The 21,545-nt window shown below is 47.7% G+C and overlaps 1 protein-coding gene across 3 annotated transcripts; it reads left to right on the forward strand.

Annotated features, from left to right (window-relative positions):
* The first annotated feature begins 49 nt into the window (after positions 1-49).
* VPS16 (VPS16 core subunit of CORVET and HOPS complexes) lies at positions 50-18,732 on the forward strand. 3 transcript variants are annotated; one of them, XR_004984472.2, is made up of 25 exons: positions 50-181; positions 10,849-10,937; positions 11,191-11,288; positions 11,371-11,499; positions 11,591-11,735; positions 11,861-11,976; positions 12,069-12,191; positions 12,307-12,362; positions 12,679-12,768; positions 12,862-12,956; positions 13,107-13,183; positions 14,034-14,165; positions 14,264-14,391; positions 14,546-14,581; positions 14,754-14,862; positions 15,021-15,155; positions 15,251-15,359; positions 15,450-15,547; positions 15,632-15,739; positions 16,063-16,140; positions 16,234-16,403; positions 16,484-16,580; positions 17,186-17,289; positions 17,404-17,639; positions 18,569-18,732. XR_004984472.2 is itself a non-coding variant. In XM_036419163.2 (24 exons), the coding sequence occupies exons 1-24, from the start codon at positions 129-131 to the stop codon at positions 17,546-17,548; spliced, it is 2,520 nt and encodes an 839-aa protein (XP_036275056.1). In that variant the 5' UTR covers positions 50-128; the 3' UTR covers positions 17,549-18,732. The 3 variants fall into 3 exon arrangements, 2 of the variants coding, with proteins under 2 accessions (XP_036275056.1, XP_036275057.1); XM_036419163.2 differs by having other exon boundaries at positions 17,404-18,732; XM_036419164.1 differs by lacking the exons at positions 50-181; positions 10,849-10,937 and having other exon boundaries at positions 11,371-11,488; positions 17,404-18,732.
* The last annotated feature ends 2,813 nt before the right edge of the window (positions 18,733-21,545 follow it).

Raw genomic sequence — 21,545 nt, forward strand, 5'->3', positions numbered from 1 at the left:
AACGCTCAAGGCAGCGGCGGCGGCGGCCTCCCCACGTGATCCAGGAGGGCGGAAGCGGAAGTGGCGGCCTGGAGCCCTTGCTAGGCGGGTGTCCCTGTCAGTGCTGCCCAGGAGCCCCTGCACCAACCATGGACTGCTACACGGCGAACTGGAACCCGCTCGGGGACTCTGCCTTTTATCGGTGAGCCGTGCCGCCCTCCCACCCACCCACGCACCCACGGCCTGGCTTACCCCGCTCTCCCGCCGGCTCCAGTCGGGGCGGAGCCCGCCGCGCGCGACCCCGTCACTCGGCGCCGGGGTCCGCCCCTCGCCGGCTCTCCCCCCGGCGTCTGCCGCTGAACGTGCGGAAACTGAGGCAGGCAAGCCTAGTGGTCACACGGGCAGGGGCAGAGCCCAGCGCTGAAGCCTCGGTCTGTCAGCTTCCGGAATGATGCTCACATCACGTTAGAGGAGGCCGCCTGATGACAGCGAGTGCCCAGGCTCCTGCCAGGAGGTCCTGCCGAAGTCAGACCCCAGGGGCGCCCCGAGAGGCGGAGGGGCGCACGGCGGGCGGGGTAGCTGACCAAGGCGGGGAGAAGGGGACCAGTCGTCGGTGAATCCGGGGCTGTGCGATTTGCGACCCCCAGCTAAGGACAGCCCTCTCATGGGAGTTGTAGATTCCACTAATCTTTCTAAAGTGTAAATTGTTTCCATCATTATCCTTGGTACAAACTACTCTTGTTAGATCTATAAGTCGGCTCCTATTAATCTCTCCAACTTCATTTGCCCCTCTTGTACCCAAATTTTGGGTTCGGTTACACAGAACAGGACCCCAAAATAGCTTGAGGTTTCATGGCTCCCTGTGTTTTTCCCCAGCGTGCAGTTCCTTATGTGGGCACTGCCATTTCCTTCATTATTTGTCTGGATCATTCTTGCTCATCCTTTAAGACTTGGTCCTTTCTGTACTCTCCCCTGATCCAACCAGTAGAGACAGCTGACTTCCTTTGGACCCAGTGCCAGCGTTTATGTATGGCAAAGTAGGGCAATGATTGTATAGAAGGTTTCTTCTGCTAAACCATGTTTCTTGAGGGCTGAGAGCATATTTCTTACATCTCTTTATCTCCAGTGCTTCTTTAGAACAGTGCCTGCTATGCAGTAAGTAGTTGCCCAATAAAGTTTTTAAGAAACACTTCATTGATTGCAACTAAAGATCATAAAGACATCTCATTGAAGTCTTATTCAATTGAAGACACATTTTGCCCGTAAGAGGGACAAATGCCTTGTGGCAGTTTTTAGACCTCTGTTGCATTTGTTATTTCTAATATGTTTCCATACAATATGGGGGGGGGGGGAATTGCAAAAGTTTAGTTAAAATCAGTAAAGTGAGGAAAGAACGATACTTGTATTATAATTGTGGAGAAGGGATGTAGACATTTAGTGTCTACAACAACACAGCATACACTTTTGAAAATATTAACTTGTATTTTGAAAATATATGTTGCCTATGCAGGCTTATTAAATATTAGGAGAGTAATGGCCTCATTATTACAGAATTCCTATTTATGATATGAAGTTATCGCTTTGTCGATGCACCAGGAGGTCGAAGTGTTGACCTGCGTGGCTAGCCTGTGTTTACCTGTGTGTGCTGTACTGCAGAAAGGAGTAGAAGTCTGAGCCTTGCTGTGGAGCATATATCATTTTGGCTAGCAGAAGTTGTGCCTTTCTATGTACTATACACTTTGCTAAGTACTTTTATCTGTATTAAGTCTCACAATCCCACAAAATAGGTATCATTGTTGGTTGTTTGGGTTCTTTTAAAAATATATTTTATTGACTTTTTACAGAGAGGAAGAGAAAGGGATAGAGAGCTAGAAACATTGATGAGAGAGAATCATCAATCAGCTGCCTCCTGCACACCCCCTACCGGGGATGTACCCTCAACCAACGTACATGCCCCTGACCGGAATCGAACCTGGGACCTTTCAGTCCACAGACCGACGCTCTACCACTGAGCCATACCGGTTTCTGCAGAATTACCTTTCTTGTTAAGTCCTTTGTATGTATATCATATTTTTCTTCTCTGTTCATCCTCTAATGAACCCTTAAGTAACTTCTACCTCACTGCTGTTGTGAATAATGCTGCTATGAACAGTACTGTAAAAACAGCTCTTCAAGACCCTGTTATCAATTTTATTGGATATATACCCGGAAATGGAGTAGCTAGATCCTATGGTAATTCTGCTTAATATTTTTAGGAACTATCACACTGTTTTCTGTGGTAGCTGAATCACTTTACATTTCCAGTAACAGTGTACAAGAGTTCTTTAGTAGTATTTGTGTTTGTGTTTTGTGTTTTGTTTTTGTTTGTTTGTTAATCCTCACCCAAGGATATTTTTTTCCATTGATTTTTAGAGAGTGGAAGGGAGGCAGGAGTGGGGTATAGAGGGAGAAAGAGACAAAGAAACATCAACGTGAAGAGAGACCCATTGATTAGTTGCCTCCACATGTGCCCTAACTGGTGCCAGGGATCAAACCTACAACCCAGGTACACGCCCTTCACTGGGAATCGAACCTTCCACCTTTCAGTACATGGGATGACACTAATCATTGAGAAACACAGGCCAGGGCAGTATCTGTTTTTGAAGGAGGTAGGAGTCAAAGGATTTCAGGGATGATGATGGATTCTCTTTAGGGCCTGGATATTTTGTAAATAATAGATTATTCCCCAAGGCTAGATGTAATGTGCTTCTTCATTCCTAGTGGTTTATCAGCCCAGCCTGGACCAGTTGGAGATCATGTATTTTTTCTTAATATGTTTTAGTTTATTTTAAAGAGAGAGGACGGGTGAAGGAGAGGAAATATTGATGAGAGAGAACCATTGATCAACTGCTTCCTGCGTGCCCCCTACCAGGGATCAAGCCTACAACCCTAATAAGTGTTCTGACTGGGAATCGATCCAGGAATCCCTTGGTGCATGAGAAAGTGCTCAACCAACTAAGCCAGAGGTAGAGATCATCTATTTTCACACAGGACTCTTCTCACACTGTAGTGGACCACACATTTCCAGCATTTTAGCTGCACTTGCAGGAGAATTTCTTCACTGTTCCCTCGAGGAGGCTGGAATTGATGCGACCAGAGCTGCTAGGTTTAGTGATTTCCTGGCATTAGACTCTAGAGTCCATTTACTGGTGCTCAGGGGATTTCCACTTCTGGGACCTTCGAGTAGAAGAGAGAGATATAACCAGCATTCCTCGTTGAAGGTGTGGCCTGTCCTCACAAAGTCTACATCCCCAGACTTTTCTGAGAGGCCACACTCCCTGCTGTCCTTCACTCTGCCCATCCATAGCCCATGCTGCCCTCGAGGTTTGAGTCACCTCGCTGTCCCTGCGAAGCCTTCTTTACCTCAAGGCCTTGGGAAGTGGTCCTTGCTTTGATGCTCTTCACTCCCTGACCCTTACTGTGCACCCACTTCAGAGCCTCCTTCCCATCCTAGTCTGTGTCACTGCCAACTTCCTGGACCCTTCACTGATTGTTTGAATAGAGACTTTGGCCCACAGCCTCCTAAGCATCCCAGTTCTTGCACCTTCCAGAGTAACTTCCCTGACCACCTGGCTTCAGGGTTCCATGAGTCTACTCAAGTGATTTTATCCACCTCAGCCACCCCAACTGTGTGCTGTTCTTATCCAGAACTACTTTACTTCAACCGTTCAAATCAGACAGTCCCCTCTCTGGCCACAAGCTCCTGTCCTCCCTGACACTGATACCTTCTAACACACCTGTCTTTCAACCTCACCGTGATCCTCATTCCTGGGGTCCGCTGTTCTGTGTCCACATGCAAAATTTCTTTCTATAAATGTGTCTCTCCCTGTCCAGCTGGTGTACAGCCATGGTCAGTCATTTCCGTCTCTTTCTTGCCTTTTCCCTGACAATCTGGTTCCTTGCCCTTTGGTTGCACCTGACTGGCCCAGAATCACACCACTCATCATCTCTGTGCCCTCCCCAGGCTGCTGAGCACTGCTATGAGGATCTGACACAGAGAGGCTGAGTCTACTACAAATCCATGGCATCAGCTTCAAGTGGGCCCTCACAATCCTTTATGTGGGGTCAGCCTACACTCACCACAAGTGCTCTGCTTTTCCTTTCAGAAGATTATACAAAGGAACATTTAATTGTAAACAAAACATTTTGGAAATACTGAAATTTAAAGTCTCCTTGGTCCTTCTTCCCAACAGCTAATTTCACCTCATGCTTCCTGGAGAACTGGAAGTCACTGTATAGAAGGACCTAGGTGTTGCTGGAGCAAACCTGCCTGCTCTATTTCCTACCCCCTTTGAGGAGATGAACACCTGTCCCTTGTCACAAACTATGTTCCATCCACCCACACCCTCCCTCAGCCAGTGTTTCTGCTGCTGTTGTCCAGGACCCCTTATGTCAAATCATCTGAGATGCTGGCTACATGCAGCTGCTTTTTTAAATATATTCATTGACTTCAGAGAAGAAGGGAGAAGGAGAGATAGAAACATCAATGATGAGAGAGAATCACAGTTGGGAGTGTGCAGGCAGCAGCCGATCAGTGATTCTCATCATTGATGTTCCTATTGCTCCCTCTCCCTTCCTCTCTGAAATCAATAAAAATATATATTTTTTAAAAAGTGAACTCCTATTCATGTGAGGAAGCCTAAAAGGCCATTAACTTGGTCTAAACAAGCTTCCAAAGAACATGGCATCCATGAAAGAGAAAAATAAAAGAACAAAAAGGCAGTTGAAGTGCTGGGGAATAAATACTAAGAAATTTTTTTTTTTAAATAATATGAAATGATATGAAAAAAGAGCAAAATGTTTCAAAACATAATAGAGAACTGAAATGCATAAATATGTCACAATATATATTTATATGCTGTATATGAGGCCTCTAGGACCATAAGAAATGAAAAATATTACTGTTAATAACTCATTCTTAATTGCCCCACTGAAAAATCAAATTGCTCCACTGTGAGGCATGTGCCCCACGTTGAGAACCACTGGATCAGATTCTAGTTGAACATTTTTGGCAGAATTGCTTTATAGGCAATGACATGGTGTTTGTGCTGCATCACATCTGGAGTCAGCATTTTATCGGGTTGTCTGCTATGAAGGATGCTGACATTAACAAGGGAATTAGGATGGTGATGGCACATCCTTCATTGTAAAGTCATATTTCTCCCTTTGTAACAAGCAAGTGGTCTGTGGGATGGTACACTGGTTGCATCAGTACTTGTCTAACTGAAAGACAGAAAGCAAGGACTGACTAAATAAGTGAAGTTTCAGATAAAGAACTCTTAAACTGTGATAACAAAGTAACTAAGATAAAACTCTGTCCTCCCCTAGGGCTGAGGAGAAAGGAAGGACAAACTTAGAAGGAGATAGAAGTACCCTCCCTAATTGGCATTCCAATCTTGATGGAAAAGGTATAGTTGCAGCCCACTGGGTAGTGGAGAAGATGGTTGGTTTGCTAGGGCCAGAGCTGGTCCATAGTCACTGTGCAAGCAGGAAGCAGCCCTCCTTTACACCGATGAGCCATAGCTGTTGGCCAGAGGTTGCACAGAGAGTGAGAGCACCAGTGTGAGTGGGAGACCTAAAGCATGCAGTGTCTGTGTGGAGAGAGCCACAGGAAAATGGACGCCAGTCTAGGCCAAGGCTGTGAGGTTATCAAGGGATTGTTTGTTCTGGGTGTGTATTTGAGGCAGAGCATCACCAGGTGTCCCCATACCCACACTGCTGACTGACCTGCTGCTGGAAACAGCGGTTCCCTCCTCCTGCAGTGTCCCTACACTGCCCTCTACTGAGAAAAGCTAACATCTAGTTCATGTGAAGTACGTATTGAAGGGTGAATTTGGAGTTGACAGATAAATTGATAACTGGTACCGTCTACCCTTTGACTACTCAGCTCCAAATGCACCCTCTATACACTTTCGAACTTCCTCATAACAACAAAAGTCTATATTTCTGCTAATGAAGCTACCGCCATTCTTCTTACAAGTAAATACTCTTTCCCAAAATGAGAAAGCAATCTTAGCAGTCATATCTATCACTGTATTAATTTCTCCCTCAGTCCCACTGAATAGTCATGTTACCCAAAAATGAAATTGTAAAGTTAACCTCTAATTATTTGTGTGTGAATAAAAAAATGGGAAGGAGAGAGAAGATAATGGCTAGTGTATACATATAAACACATGCATGTAACAAGTGTGAAGAAAATGTGCAAAGCGACTACAGGCTGCATTTCTGTAATTGGTCATGAGATTGTACAATAGTTGTTGTCTATGGCTTCTTCAACTGCCCATTTCTTGTCCTCAGCCAGAACCCCCACTGCTCTGGTTGTTTAAATAATGGAGTGACCCAAACTGTCATTTCAGTCATTCTGCTTTCTTTGGTTGCTGAGGTTTTTTATTAAACCTTACAATCAGGTACAGAAGTACAAAGAGGTGCCCCAGGGGATCCCCTGAGTGTCAGACATAGTCCTTCTTGCCTCCATTATGTAGCAGCAACTCAGTTTCCGCTTGGTAATCAAGATAATCACTTCAGCCAGTAAATTAACTCCATTTTCTTAGGCCTGTTGGTTCAGTGGCATAAGGAACCCAGGATGGCAAGGCGGCACTCTTATCTTCCAATTCAGTGAATCTATTGTATCTCCTGGTGGAAACATTCTCCCCAGGGAGATGGACCTCTCCAAACCAATAGATCTCAAAGTTATGGAACTGGAAGCAACATTTTTGTAAGAGTCAGTAGGTGTAATAATGAGAAGAGCCACCCTCACTTCCATCCCTTGATTCTGACTCTAGAGGAAACAGCACCATGTAATAGCCTTTTAGGATACTGGCATCCATCTGGTTGGAATTGTCAATGGATTTAGGCCAGCCACTCCTGGTGATGGGGTATATGGTAAGACTAATTGATCTCATGGACCTGAGCCCATGATGCCCTTTCCTTTTTGTGAAAACAGATCCTTGATTAGATGTAATGCTTTGCAGAATGTCACATCCTGAGATAAGGCATTCTGTAATTCCACAGATGGTGGGTGCTGACAAAAGCATTACAGGTCAGGAAGACAAATCCACATCCAGAATGTGTCTGTATTCCAGTGAGGACAAATCATTCCCCTTTCATTCCCCCTTACATTAGACCTCTAATGTAATCAATTTGCAAGGTTGGTCCTCCTGGGAATGGTACTATATTGGGGCCATGCATTGGTCTCTGCTGTTGACAGGTTAGCCACAGAGTGGTAGAGTTAGCTAGTTCAGCCTTGGGGAAGGAGGCTCCCAAGACTTCTGCCCCAATTGAGGTCATCAAAAGGTTTTCAAGCAGAAGAAGGTAAATCTCCACAGACACAGGAGTGCAAGCTACTTCTACTAGTAAGGAAGACTCAGAATGAATTGGGGGTTCAAGATTGTTAGATTCATCTGGGTCTAACCAGATATCTTCCTTCCAGTTTTCAGGATTCCTTTCTTTCCTTACTAGTGCCCTAAGTTTCACATGAGAAATAACATGTTAGTGAATTCAACTGTTATAATTTAATAATCCACTTAATTAAAATTTGCTTTTGATTTCCAGCAGTAGCAGATGTATGGCTGTAATAAATATTAAATTGTTTTAGGGCGGTTATAGACACTTTCTGCCTCTCAGACCATGACTTGAACTGAAAGTTAACAGACTCAAGCTTGTAATTTTCTCTTTGTAAATGTTCAAGTGCACTCAAAATAATCCATCCACAATCATTATTACTGCCATACAATCAGGCACAGAAGTCATTCCCAAAGCACATGTGTGTTTTGGCATTTCATCACAGAAAACTGCAGGCTGGATTAATTATGATGTCACTGGATGCAATGGGTTACTAATAACCATTTCCCATTGTCAGGGAGCTCAGCACTGCACCCAAGCTTTAAGTACATGATCAATCTAACCTTCAAATCCCATCATTGTGGTCTGTCTCTTGGGACCACTCTCAGAGTCAAGTCTTTATCGGTCTAGGTCCAGTCAGGAGATTTAAACTGGCAAAGTTTGAGAAATATAAGGAATTATTATATTAATTGAAAAAAAGAGTAAAGAGATAAGAAAATGTTATATGGTAGCCTAGGGAGAGTACCCAAGGAATGACAAATGTAGAAGGGGGGCCCTTCCCAGGCTGGGGTTTAAGCCTCATTGGAGAAAATACAGGAATTTACAGTTGTTCATATAGAAAATAATAAATAATAATACAGGAATAATTCTCTTTCGAGTACTCATAACTGTTCTTTTGCCCCACCCTGTACAGTTTTAGCCCACTAGATGGCAGAGAAGTTCACTGATTTGCCGGGCCATTGCTGGCCCACAGTTTCTATAAAAGCAAGAAGCAACCCTCAGCCCTCGCCAGTTTGGCTCAGTGTTTGGAGTGACAGACCACAGACCAAAGGGTCTCAGTTTCAACCCCAGCTTAGGTAGGGGAGTATGCAGGGTGCAACCGATGGATGTGTCTCTCTCATGTAAATGTTTCTCTTTTTTCCTCCATCCCTTCCATCTTTCTCTTCTCCTTCCCTTCCACTCTCTCTAGAAATAAATGGAAGATATCCTTGAGTGAGGATTAAAAAAAAGAGGAAATCCTCTGGGGCTAAGTGGGTAGGGGAATATAGATGAGCTGTAACTGGTGCAAGCTGGGTAGCTGGTGCAAGCAGGCAGCCTGGAGCACACAGTATCTGTAAGGTGAGCCACAGCCAGGGGCTAGGAGCACGGATTTGAGAGGGAATCAGAGGAAACGCTCCAGTGGGCAGGCAGGACAGCCAGTGGTCAAGCATCTTGGCATGCAGAGGAAGTACAGCCTGGGCAGGAGGCCTAGATTGTGGTGTCTGTGCAGGGAGCCGAGGGAAGTTGATCATTAATCTGGGTAAGCCTTCTAAGTTGTTGCATGGCTGGGGCAGATCACCACCCCATATCTCACACCCTGGCTCCTGGCTAAGCCTTGCTGGAAGCAGCAGTAGAACCCCTTCCTCATTCAGTGTCCCTCCAGCACCCTCTACTGAGAAAGTTTAACATCTTACTCACTGTGAAGGAAAAAATGTATGCTGTCCCTTAAACACAACATGTTGAAGCATGAATTTGGAGCTGATAGCAATGAATTGATAACTTGCATGCTAGGTCTGTATGGCTCTATTTTCCCATCAGATTTTCACCCATGATTTTATAACAAAGTGTCAAAAGAAAGGCATATGGGATTGTAAAAAATTCCAATAATACAAAAGTATATGGCCTATAAATTGGAAGTCCTCCTATCTCCTTCCCCCACTCACCACCCTCCCCCAAAGTGACCACTGTCTGGCTTAATGTGGAGGCCTCCGAGCGTTTTTTCCTATGTATTTTTATACATTCATGTGATTATATGTAAATATGCTTGTAAAAGTATACATATGTATATATATATATATAAAGACAAGTGTGTGTGTGTGTGTGTGTGTGTGTGTGTGTATCTATTGTAATAAAGATGGAATATGCTGATTGACCATCACTCCATCACAGAGATGGCTGCACCCACGGCTGAGGCCAAGTTCCCATAAGGAGCCTCAATGAGCAATCAGCAGGGACCTGAGGAGATAAATGGTGATAGAAACTTGACTTGGGTGGTATATGTAATATAATATATAGATATATAGATGATGTGCTATAGAATTGTATACCTGAAACCTGTATAATTTTGTCAAGGTCACCCCAATAAACTTAATAAAAAATAAAGAAAAGAAAATTAGAGCCTTTTCCAAAATAGAAACTTCTCTGTTTTTTCCCCTAAATTACTTTGACTAGAACCCCAAGAAGAATGTGAAATAAAAAGAAGGTAATGGCAAGCATCTTTCGGATCTTTAATGGGAAGGTTCCTGAAATGATGCCAGCCAAAGCACACTCCTTAACCACCGTTTGTTTCTTGACAGCCTGGAATAGTGCCTACTCCTCTGTTCCCTTCTCCCCTCCTACTTTGTCTTCTCATGCGGCACACACTCTCTTCACACATCTCAGATTGCAGTCATCTGTGCTGGCTTGCGATGTCAGTTTCCTGTTGTAAGCCAAGCGCTCACAGATTGACATCTCTAACCCAGGACTCTCCCCAGCTCTGGACTGCCTGAAGAGCTCCTCTTGGGTTTCTTTCAGGCACTGCCAACTCAGTACTTCTGACACGGAGTTCTTTATTAACTAGCGTTGAGCTGGACCCCAGGTATAAAGCCCATGATCTGACTCGGTGTTACGCACCAGAAATACCCCTGGTCAGTGTGGCTCAGTTGGTTGGGCGTCGTCTCATTCACTAAGAGGTTCCAGTTTGATTCCCTGTTAAGGACACAAGCCCTGATTGCGGGCTTATGGGCTCCTGGGCTCAATCCTTAGTAGGGAGTCATATAGGGGGCAGCCGATCGATGTTGTGTTCCTATATTGATGTTTCTCTCTCTTTAAAAATCAATAAACTAAAAAAAAAAAAAAATCAATAAACTATTATTAAAAAATAATAATCAGAAATAGAAGAAAGGCTCTCCACCCTCATAGACCCTCTAGCAGGGTTTTATTTCCTGCTAAATGAACTCAAACCTGCCACCCACCCTAGTCCTATCTCAGTTTGTGCCCTGGATATTGGCCACACAGCCTGCCTGTTCCAGGAACTCCTGCCACCATGTATCCTTGCCCAAGAACCCCATCCTTCCATGCTGCACCTAAGCATGCATATTGTTTCTAGTCGTCACCTTCCCTCCCCACCCCTGGAGGGGCCACAGGTTCTTGTGGAGAACAAATGGAGGCTTTAGGGGTTCCTCCGGGGCTCACTTCATCCAGATTCATGGGCACGAGGAAGCTGATTTCTATTCGCCTTTCTGTGGGCAGGAAGTATGAGCTGTACAGCATGGACTGGGACCTGAAGGAGGAGCTCAGGGACTGCCTGGTGGCTGCTGCGCCTTACGGAGGCCCCATTGGTAAGTCACCCCTCTGCCTCACATGCCCTGGGACCATGGTATGAAGTCAAGGTCCTTGATTCCTAGGGGTCTCATTGTTGGGTTGTTCTCACTGGCATATGCCACCCTCCCCCCCAAATTGAGATGCTTTTAATTCTGGTTCCCCTGAGGCCTGCTTCATATGGTGGTGGGCCTGAGGAGCTACTTCACGAGGCCTGCTTCACGTGGGCTGGGACTGGTGAACTAGGACAGGAGGTCTCTTCTCCCGCTGCAGCACTGCTGAGGAACCCCTGGCGGAAGGAGAAGCCTGCGAGTGTACGGCCGGTACTTGACATCTACTCTGCCTCTGGCATGCCTCTGGCCAGTCTGCCGGTGAGCACCTTTGGCCTGCCTTGGGGCTGGGGGCTGGGCAGCGCTTCCGCGTCCCAAGATAATCTCATGAACTTCTCTCCAGTGGAAGAGTGGGCCAGTGGTGTCCCTGGGCTGGTCAGCTGAAGAGGAGCTCCTCTGCGTGCAGGAAGATGGTGTAGTGCTGGTCTATGGGCTTCACGGGGACTTCCGGAGACACTTCAGTATGGGCAATGTAGGGGCCACAGGAAGCTGGGGGAAAGGGATGGAGTCTGTGACCCTGTGATTTTTTTTCAACGTCCCTCTCCACTTGTCCCTCTCTCAAGGAGGTGCTCCAGAATCGGGTTCTAGATGCTCGAATCTTCCATACTGAGTTTGGTTCCGGAGTGGCCATCCTCACAGGGGCCCACCGCTTCACCCTCAGTGCCAATGTGGGTGACCTCAAACTCCGCCGAATGCCAGAAGTGCCAGGTGAGGGCTGACACTCCCGAGACAATCATTCCGTGCCCACAGATGTGCTTCCAGACCGTAGGTTCCACAGAGGCAGAAGCTTTGGGCTCTGGTCATCCTGGGATTGTCCTCTTCCCTGACCACAGGTTTGCAGAGCGCACCCTCTTGCTGGACCACACTGTGCCAGGACCGAGTGGCACACGTTCTTCTGGCTGTGGGGCCCGATCTTTACCTCCTGGACCATGCAGCCTGCTCCACCGTGGTGAGGGCCTGTGAAATGGAAGGGTTGGGGGAGGCCGGGAGGAGGTGCTGAGAAGTTAGTATTTTGGGGTGTCCTCCCTGACCCTTCCCCAGACGCCCCCTGGCCTGGCCCCAGGAGTGAGCAGCTTCCTGCAGATGGCTGTTTCTTTCACCTACCGACACCTGGCACTCTTCACAGACACGGGTTATATCTGGATGGGGACAGCTTCACTCAAGGTTTGTTCCTGGGAAAACACAGGGGCACTTTGCCTTGTCCAGGGATTCGGGTAGAGAAGGGGATTTTTAACTTGAGTGCTTGGATAGGACCATGTCATTCCCTGCATCCTTTCAGGAAAAACTCTGCGAATTCAATTGCAACATCCGGGCGCCCCCGAAGCAGATGGTCTGGTGAGGATGGGAGTCTTATGCTGGGGTGAGGGTGGACATAGCATTGTTTCCTGGGTCACTTTGGTTTATCCTGTCCACTGGCCACGCCAAGTGGAGCTTGCATCATATCTTCTCTGCCTGCTGTGGGCCTCAGCTGGAGCTGACAGCACAGGGTAAAAGGGAAGCACTCAAGTCAGTCAGAGGATGGGATAAGGAGCAGGAAGCATGCACAGGACTATCCCAAGGCAAAGTGATATAAGTAGTGATGTGAGAGACTTGGCTGAGGGTCTGGTGTCCGGTGTATGTCTCAAACATGTATGTGTGGTGCTGCCCACAGGTGCAGCCGTCCTCGTAGCAAGGAGAAGGCTGTTGTGGTGGCCTGGGAGAAGCGGCTGATGGTGGTGGGTGATGCACCTGAGAGCATCCAGTATCCTTGGAGAGCTACCTGTGGGGATGGGAGAGGAGAGGGGAACAGGGGTCATCTGTCCCATCCCATTTTAGGAACCTTAACCAAGCTCAGGTTTGTGCTGGATGAGGACTCCTACCTGGTACCTGAGCTGGATGGGGTCCGCATCTTCTCCCGCAGCACCCATGAGTTCCTGCATGAGGTTCCAGGTGAGGCCCTCACAAAGGCACCACAAGACCTGGGGCGGGGGCACGTTGGCACCACTGCTGTGGGGCACTGCTCCAGAGCAGGATTAGAGCACTGAGGGAGAGCAGAGGATTCCCTGCCTGCCTCCTACACTCACCATATCCCTTCCCTAGTGGCCAGCGAGGAGATCTTCAAAATTGCCTCAATGGCCCCCGGAGCACTGCTATTAGAGGCCCAGAAGGAATATGAGGTAAAGCCCTGGGTCTCTCCCTGGACCCCAAGATGCTTCCCTTCCCTTAATTAGCCCAGCCAGGTGCCACCTGTGAAAGGGTCCAGGCAGGGCACTAGATTGGGCTGGAGAAGGCCAGCTCAGATGGACTAAGGTGACATGGGGTCCTCCATGTGGTAATAGGGAGGGGCAGGGAGGCCCCACTATCCCCAGCCCAGGCACAAGTCCGGGCTACTATCAAGAGGTCTCAGGGCCGCCCTAACTGGTTTGGCTCAGTGGCTACAGTGTTGGCCTGCAGACTGAAGAGTCCCAGGTTCAAATTCGGTTTTGGGCACATGCAGGTTTGATCCCCAGTAGGGGATGTGTAGGATATTTCCATCTCTTTCTCCCTCTCCAAAATCAATAAAAATATATTTTTAAAAAAGAGGTATCAGCCAAAACTGGTTTGGCTCAGTGGATAGAGCGTCGGCCTGGGGACTCAAGGGTCCGGGTTCAATTCTGGTCAGGGGCATGTACCTTGGTTGCGGGCATATCCCCAGTAGTGGGGCGGGGGGGGGGGGGGGGGGTGTTGGGTGTGCAAGAGGCAGCTGATCGATGACTCTCTCATTGATGTTTCTAACTCTATCTCTTTCCCTTTCTCTCTGTAAAAAATTTTTAAAAAAATTTTTAAAAAATTTAAAAAAAAAGAGGTATCAGGGCTATCCACAGGCAATTGCGGGGAATACTGAACACCTCGGTGGACTGAGTGGGCTGAGGTGGCTTGGGATCTGACCTCTGCAGCTCACTTGAACCACATGCCAGGGGCCTGGGGGCCAGGTGTGGGGTGTTCTCCACCATGATGCTCTATCCCTGGCATCCCCACTTCCCCCAGAAAGAGAGCCAGAAAGCGGATGAGTACCTGCGGGAGATCCAGGAGCTGGGGCAGCTGACCCAGGCCGTGCAACAGTGCATTGAGGCTGCGGGACATGAGCACCGGCCAGACATGCAGAAGAGCCTGCTCAGGGTTGGCTTGGGCTACGGGGCTAGTGGGAGGGGCCCTGGGCAAGATTGGGATGGTGTGAGGGCAGCTCACGTCTCTTGTCCTCTGGTTCTTCTCCAAAGGCTGCTTCGTTCGGAAAGTGTTTCCTCGACAGATTTCCACCTGATGGCTTCGTGCGTATGTGTCAGGACCTGCGTGTGCTCAATGCCATTCGGGACTATCACATCGGGATCCCCCTCACCTATAGCCAGTATCCCCAAATTTGCTAGAAGGGTGTTCATAGCCAGGGGTGGCAGGTTGGGGGGCAGGGGATTGCCAGGGATAAAGGGGAAGAGATACTGCCTGAAGGTCTTTAGCAAATAAGGCTTGTTTACCAGCTGGATCCTTAACCAGGTAAAATGCAGATACAAGCAGCTCACCATCCAAGTGCTGCTAGACAGGTACAGTAAGCCCAAGGATGTGGGAGGAGGGCACTAAGTGGGCAAGCATTACAGCCCCTGGTGGGCTCTTATGGACGCTGCTCCTGACCCATTGCTTTGGGATCTGGGAGTTACAGACTGTGGCTACTCTGCACTCTCTCCCTACCCCACCTCACCCCCGTACCCTTGCCAGGCTTGTGTTGCGGAGGCTCTACCCCCTGGCTATCCAGATATGCGAGTACTTGCGCCTTCCTGAAGTGCAGGGTGTCAGCAGGATCCTGGCCCATTGGGCCTGCTACAAGGTGAGGATATAGCTCAGGGTCCAGAGCATTGAGGGACTCTCACACGCTGGGGAGGTGTAGGAAATATGAAGTGTAGGGCTGAAGGGCCAGGTTCTGATTGAGGACAGGCGGGGTGAAGGGTGAGATCCAGGTGTGTGTACCACCCCCGCCCTCTGCAGGTACAACAGAAGGACGTGTCTGATGAGGATGTTGCTCGAGCCATTAACCAGAAGCTGGGGGACACACCTGGTGTCTCCTACTCCGACATTGCTGCTCGTGCCTACGGCTGTGGCCGCACAGAGCTGGCTATCAAGGTGTGGGTGCCCAGCCCTTTCTGAATGTTCTGACCCGGGTTTCCAAGGCCCCCAGGCCAGCTCCTCCTCTCTGTGTCTTCCTTCCCACCCCACAGCTTCTGGAGTATGAGCCTCGCTCTGGGGAGCAGGTACCTCTTCTCCTAAAAATGAAGAGGAGCAAACTGGCACTGAGCAAGGCCATCGAGAGTGGGGACACTGACTTGGGTGAGCAAGGCTTGGGTGAGGCCAAAGCCAGGGCCCCGAGCTGGGCAAGGGGCTGGGCTGGAGTCCCCACCCCACTGTATTGTCCCGTAGTGTTCACGGTGTTGCTGCACCTGAAGAACGAGCTGAACCGAGGAGATTTTTTCATGACCCTTCGGAACCAGCCCATGGCCCTGAGCCTGTACCGACAGGTGTGTGCAGTGGGCAGCGGTAGGCCTGGAGCCTCCTGAGCCCCTGAGTTGTTTTGACTGACTGACTGCCTGCCCCGGCTCCAGTTCTGTAAGCACCAGGAGCTAGAGACGCTGAAGGACCTTTACAATCAGGATGACAACCACCAGGAGCTGGGCAGCTTCCACATCCGAGCCAGCTACGCCGCAGAGGAGGTCTGAGGCCCACAGAGCGGGTGGGGCCTGTGGGCTGGGCTGTTGGTCTGGTTCCTCCATCAGGTATCTAGGCCTCATATTTGGCATACACCTTATCTGGTCCTCACTGTCGAGGGAGAGTCTGAGAAGACCTGAGGCCAGAATGAGGGTTGGTCCCAGAGGAGCTAGCCTTTCCACTAGGGTACACCAGCGTGGTTCACCCAATGGGTAAGGCTGGTCCTGGTGACCCTTGGCACAGGGATCAGGGAGAAAACCATGTCCTGGGTGGGGAGGGCTGAGATCCCTTGAGCTGTGAGCTCAGGCTTCCCTTCTTGCCCTCACAGCGTATTGAGGGGCGGGTAGCAGCTCTGCAGACAGCAGCCGACGCCTTCTACAAGGCCAAGAATGAGTTTGCAGCCAAGGTTTGGCCTATTCTTTTTCTCCCTTGCCTCTTCTCCCAGTCTTCCCACTTTGCCCTTCTCTCATCTCCATCCTGCCTTATCCGTTGTCTCCAGGCCACAGAGGATCAAATGCGGCTCCTACGGCTACAGCGACGCCTAGAAGATGAGCTGGGGGGTCAGTTCCTAGACCTGTCTCTACATGACACAGTCACGACCCTCATCCTTGGTGGCCACAACAAGCGTGCAGAGCAGCTGGCACGTGACTTCCGTATCCCCGACAAGAGGTTGGTGAGGGCCCAGGCTTCAAATAAGTCCTGGGTTCCCTGTCCCTCCTACAGCACCTCTAAGCCCAGCTTCCCCACAGGCTCTGGTGGCTGAAGCTGACTGCCCTGGCAGCTCTGGAAGACTGGGAGGAACTAGAGAAGTTCTCTAAGAGCAAGAAATCACCCATTGGCTACCTGGTGAGGCAGGGGCCCTCCCTCCTGCCAGGGAGGACAGTCCTGGGGAGAGGACCGGGTCTAGAGATAGGCTGATGACTTACTGGCGCATCTGTTCCCACTGTTGAAAATAGTTAGTGGGTGCTTCCTATGTGCATGTATCAGGTACGCAGGAGAATGGGCCTGAGTCGGCCTGGAGATGTCAAGGAAAAAGTCCACTTTGGGTGGAGGGTGGAGGGGACAGGGAAAACACATCTGCCAGGCAGAGGAGGCTATTTTGAGGGGGTTGTTTTCTGTGGCAGGCAGTTCAGAGGTGTAGGTAGGTGGGGCAGCCATGAGAGAAAACACAGGCCCTGAGAAGGCAGGAAACAGCTGTTGTGGAAGGGTAGCAGCGGATGGTGGGGTGGATACATGGAAATAGTTGGTCTCTAGGCTCTAACAGATCTTTGATTTAGGTTGTTTCTGCCCTGAGAATGTTGAGCTCACACCTGTTGCAGGGGTGAGGGAATTATAGACACTAAAAAATATATAAAATATACAAGGGCAATATATCAAGTTAGGCTTTTGCTCATAAGAGATGACAAGGGGGCTCTGCCTTATCTTCTCCCTTTATCCCCTTCCTCTCTAAGCCCTTTGTGGAGATCTGCATGAAGCAACACAACAAATATGAGGCGAAGAAGTACGCCTCCCGCGTGGGTCCCGAGCAGAAGGTCAAAGCCTTGCTTCTTGTTGGGTGCGTCAGCTGAGGGCCCTGTGGGTGCTAGGTGGCTGAGCCAGTGGATGGTGAGGGGCATGGTTTGTGTCCTTGGTCAGCCCAACACCATCTCCCCTCCTGCTCAAACCACAGGGATGTGGCTCAGGCTGCAGACGTGGCCATCGAGCGCCGGAATGAGGCAGAGCTGAGCCTTGTGTTGTCCCACTGCACTGGAGCCACAGATGGGGTGACGGCCGACAAGATTCAGCGGGCCAGGGCACAAGCCCAGAAGAAGTGAGGGGCCCACCCTGCACGTCTCTTCACGTCCTGGGCGTGGCAGAAGAGTCACTGTTCCTTCAGCTTCTCCTGAGCTAAGCTGAGGAGCTGGGGTAGGAAGGGAGCCAGGGGTCTGGTTGTAAATAAAGTTGAACGCCTTAGAGTGCTTTATGCAGTCCCACCTAAGCAACAGCAAGCTAGAGGCAGAACCGTACAGACACCTCAGCAAAACTCCATGGTTGTGGTGGGTCTGGAGAAGGAGGTGCATTTATAAGAGACCTGCCCCTTTGTACAGTTACCAGGGAAAGCTCTCTCAAGCTCCCAGCCCCCAGAAAGATTGTGGGAAGGGATAACACAAAACTTAAGCAACAGTTGAAGAACCATACTGAAAAGCATTGTACACACACATACAGAACAGTGATAAACATTTGACGATTGTTTCATTTATTCCACATGCCAGGCCTGTGAGACAGGTAACATAACCCCATTTTACAGAAGAGAAATTTGAGGTCCAGGGAGGTTTGGTAGCAGCAAATATGTGGCAAAATGGATTTGAAACCAGGTTGGACATTTGGGTATCTTAGAGCTTCTTGGATGTTTATGGTAACAGAAGGGATGACTCAGAGCTGGAACTAAAATTGGGCCCTCTGTAAGCTGAGGGACCCGAGAAGGGCCCCGGTTTGCGCTGCAGTTCGAATTGGAGGACTAATGAGGGGCATGTGGCCAGCAGATTGTAGGGATTGGAGGTGGAGTCTTTGGAGACCCAGCCTACTAAACAGTGGCGACAATTCCTGAGTGGTTTCTGAGCTGGAGAGAAATGGATGGAATTATTTTGGCAATTCTGCCAAGAACTGCAAACGAGACACTGGCTCCACTCTACCAGGAATGGAGGTTTTGTCCGCAGTCAGTAGGAGCGCCTTCTTGTCCCTCTGGTGAACATATCTCCAGCCTTCAGTTTGCAATCCAGTGCACCTTGGCTTCCTGTCCCAGTGCCCCAGGCCAACCCCCAGGACATGACTTTTTCCTCTTGTTACTCGCTTAGTCTAGAAGAAAGACAAAGGAGGAAACCAAAGTCCAGAGGGAGTGTAAGCCTCCTCACAGAGTGAGAGAGGCCCAGAAAGGTTTTTCTTTTCCTTCCCCCACCTGATTTGTAAATGTAAATTTGTGAGAATCCTGCCAGTAAATATAAATCAAATTGTTAAACAACAATTTATTATGCTTACTACTTACACGAGGGTCAAGAATTTGGACAGGTAAAACGGATGGTTTGTCTGCTCTACAGTGTCTGGGGCAACTGCTGGAAGACAAAGATTGAAGGTGACTTGATACTTGAAGGCTGAAATCATCTGAAGTCTTGGTAATAGTCTGATAGCGGAAGCTGGTTGTTGGCTGGAACTTTAGTGGGGCTGTTGGTCAGAACACATACAACCTGCAGTACCTCCCAACATGACAGCATCCCAGGAGGGTCAGGCAAAGCTGTGTTGCCTTCCCTAACCTAGCTTTGGGAGTCACACCTGCCACATTCTGTTTCTTGAGGTGGTCACATAGACATACCCCACCCAATTTTAAAGGGAAATCAAGCCTGGCCAACATGGTTCAGTTGTTGAATGTTAACCTATGAACCAGGAGGTCAAGATTTGATTCCCGGTCAGGGCATATGTGGGTTCCATTCTTGGTAGGAATCGTGCAGGAGGCTGCTGATCAATGATTCTCTCTCATCATTTATGTTTCTATTTCTCTCCCTCTCCCTTCTTCTCTGAAATCAGTAAAAAAATATTTTTAAGCTGAAACCGGTTTGGCTCAGTGGTAGAGCTTCGGTCTGTGGACTGAAGGGTCCCAGGTTTGATTCTGGGCAAGGGCATGTACCTTGGTTGCAGGCACATCCCCGGTAGGGTGTGTGCAAGAGGCATCTGGTCAATGTTTCTCTTTCATTGATGTTTCTAGCTCTCTATCTCTCTCCCGTCCTCTCTGTAAAAAATCAATTTAAAAAAAATTTTTTTTTAAATAATAAAAATTTTAAAAAAGAGGTGGGGGGGGTGACTCTAGTTCTTGATAGGGGAGTTGCAAGAATCTGGAAGAGTGTGTAAAACTGGGAATGTGGCCAATTTTTGGAATCACAATCTGGCACAGTCTATCAGATTTCGCTCTTAGAATCAGCAGACACCTCCAGGGAAAGGAAAGAAGATCTCCAATGCTAGGCTTATCCTGGGTTTTTTTCTCTCCAGTCTTAGCCTCATAATTCTTCATTTCCCTGGTAGCTTTTCAATACCTTTTAAAAATGTTTCCTCCAGCTTTTTTAGTTATTCTCAATGAAGAGGAGTTGGAACCATATAACTCAGTCCACCTTCTGGACAGGGTGCCGTAGGCAGTGCTTTTAGAATGTACACAATTAAAGGTCTATATCCCCAAATACCATATAACATATTTACTCATGTCATGTGTTAACATTAAACATTCAACATGTGAAGTTTTTAAAATGTGAGAAATAACAATGAGGATAAACAGTAATCATAACTTCACCAAAATGTGTTAGTACATTTAGAGAAGCACTGGAGATGTTCATGAGGTTGAAAATTAAAGGCAGCCATGTGTACTTTTTTTTGGTAAAACACTGATTTCCCCCTCCAACATTTTATCATGAAAACTTTCAAACATACACTAAGTTGAAAGAATTTTACAGTGAATACCTGTACCACCTGGATTCTACCATTAACATTTAATATACTTATCATACATCTTTCCATCTTTTTGTCCATCTTACTACTACCTTATTTTTTAAAATTTTATGTGTTTTATTGATTTCAGAAAGGGGGAGAGAGAGAGAAACGTCAGTGATGAGAGAATCATCGGTTGGCTGCCTCCTGCAGCCCCCAGGCGTATACCCTGACTGGGAATCAAACCATGACCTCCTGGTTCATAGGTCGACATTCAACCACTGGGACACAAGGGACAGGCAAACTGTCATTTTTAATGAATTCCAAAGTAAGTTGCAGTCATTAGTACACTTAGCTCTAAATATTTCAGAATGCATTTCATTAGCCAGAGTTTATTATTTATTTGTAATTTTCCCCCCAATCTATATATAAAATGTTCAGATCTTAAGTGTACATTTGCTAAGTCTTAACAAATGCACATATATACCTACAGTGATATCTTAAAAATAACCAGAATTTTTTTTTCTTCAAATTCTCCACTGATCAATTTACAAATTTGTGTAAAATGCCTTCTACCACCCTAGCCGGTTGGGCTCAGTGGATAAAGTGTCAGCCTGTGGACTGAAGCGTCCCAGGTTCCATCCCGGTCGGTGACACCTGGCTGGGTTGCTGGCTTGGTCTAACGGGCAGGAGGCAGCTGATCAATGATTCCCTTTCATCATTGATGTTTCTCTCCCCATCCCTCTCTGAAATATAAATATAAATATAAATATATAAATATATAAATATATAAATATATAAATATATAAATATATAAATATATATATATATATATATATATATATATATATATATATATATATATATATATAATTAAAAACCTTCTACCCTGAGCAATTTGCATGACAGGCCTGGACCTACAGTCTGGATGGGGCCAACTCTTGGCCAATGGATGGGACTAGGATTGGGCATGGGACCAGGATTTTCAAATTTGGAAACATGCCTTCTAGTTTAGAATATTAATGGCAACCCTGGAATGAGAATCAGAGCAAATACTTCTACCAGGCACCTTCTCAGGAGAGGGGGCTGCACTCTTAGGTTCAGTGCTGGCAAGTGACCCTTGGGAATAGAACAATGGCCTGTAATGGCACTGGGCTCTCATTTACCTCAACCTATCAGATTGCCTTGCTTTGTTTTCATTACAGCATTTAAGAAGTTTTTTTTATTTGCTTGTTTGTTGTCTGTCGTCCCATCTATAATGTTTCATGAGAGCAGAGACCTTTTCTGTCTTATTCCCTGCTGTGTCTAGCACATAGTCTGCACTCAGTAACTGACACATTGTTCCATTTACTACTTGGGGAAAGG

The sequence above is a fragment of the Pipistrellus kuhlii genome, unplaced genomic scaffold (assembly GCF_014108245.1).
Source record: "Pipistrellus kuhlii isolate mPipKuh1 unplaced genomic scaffold, mPipKuh1.p scaffold_m20_p_6, whole genome shotgun sequence".
Classification (NCBI taxonomy): domain Eukaryota; kingdom Metazoa; phylum Chordata; class Mammalia; order Chiroptera; family Vespertilionidae; genus Pipistrellus; species Pipistrellus kuhlii.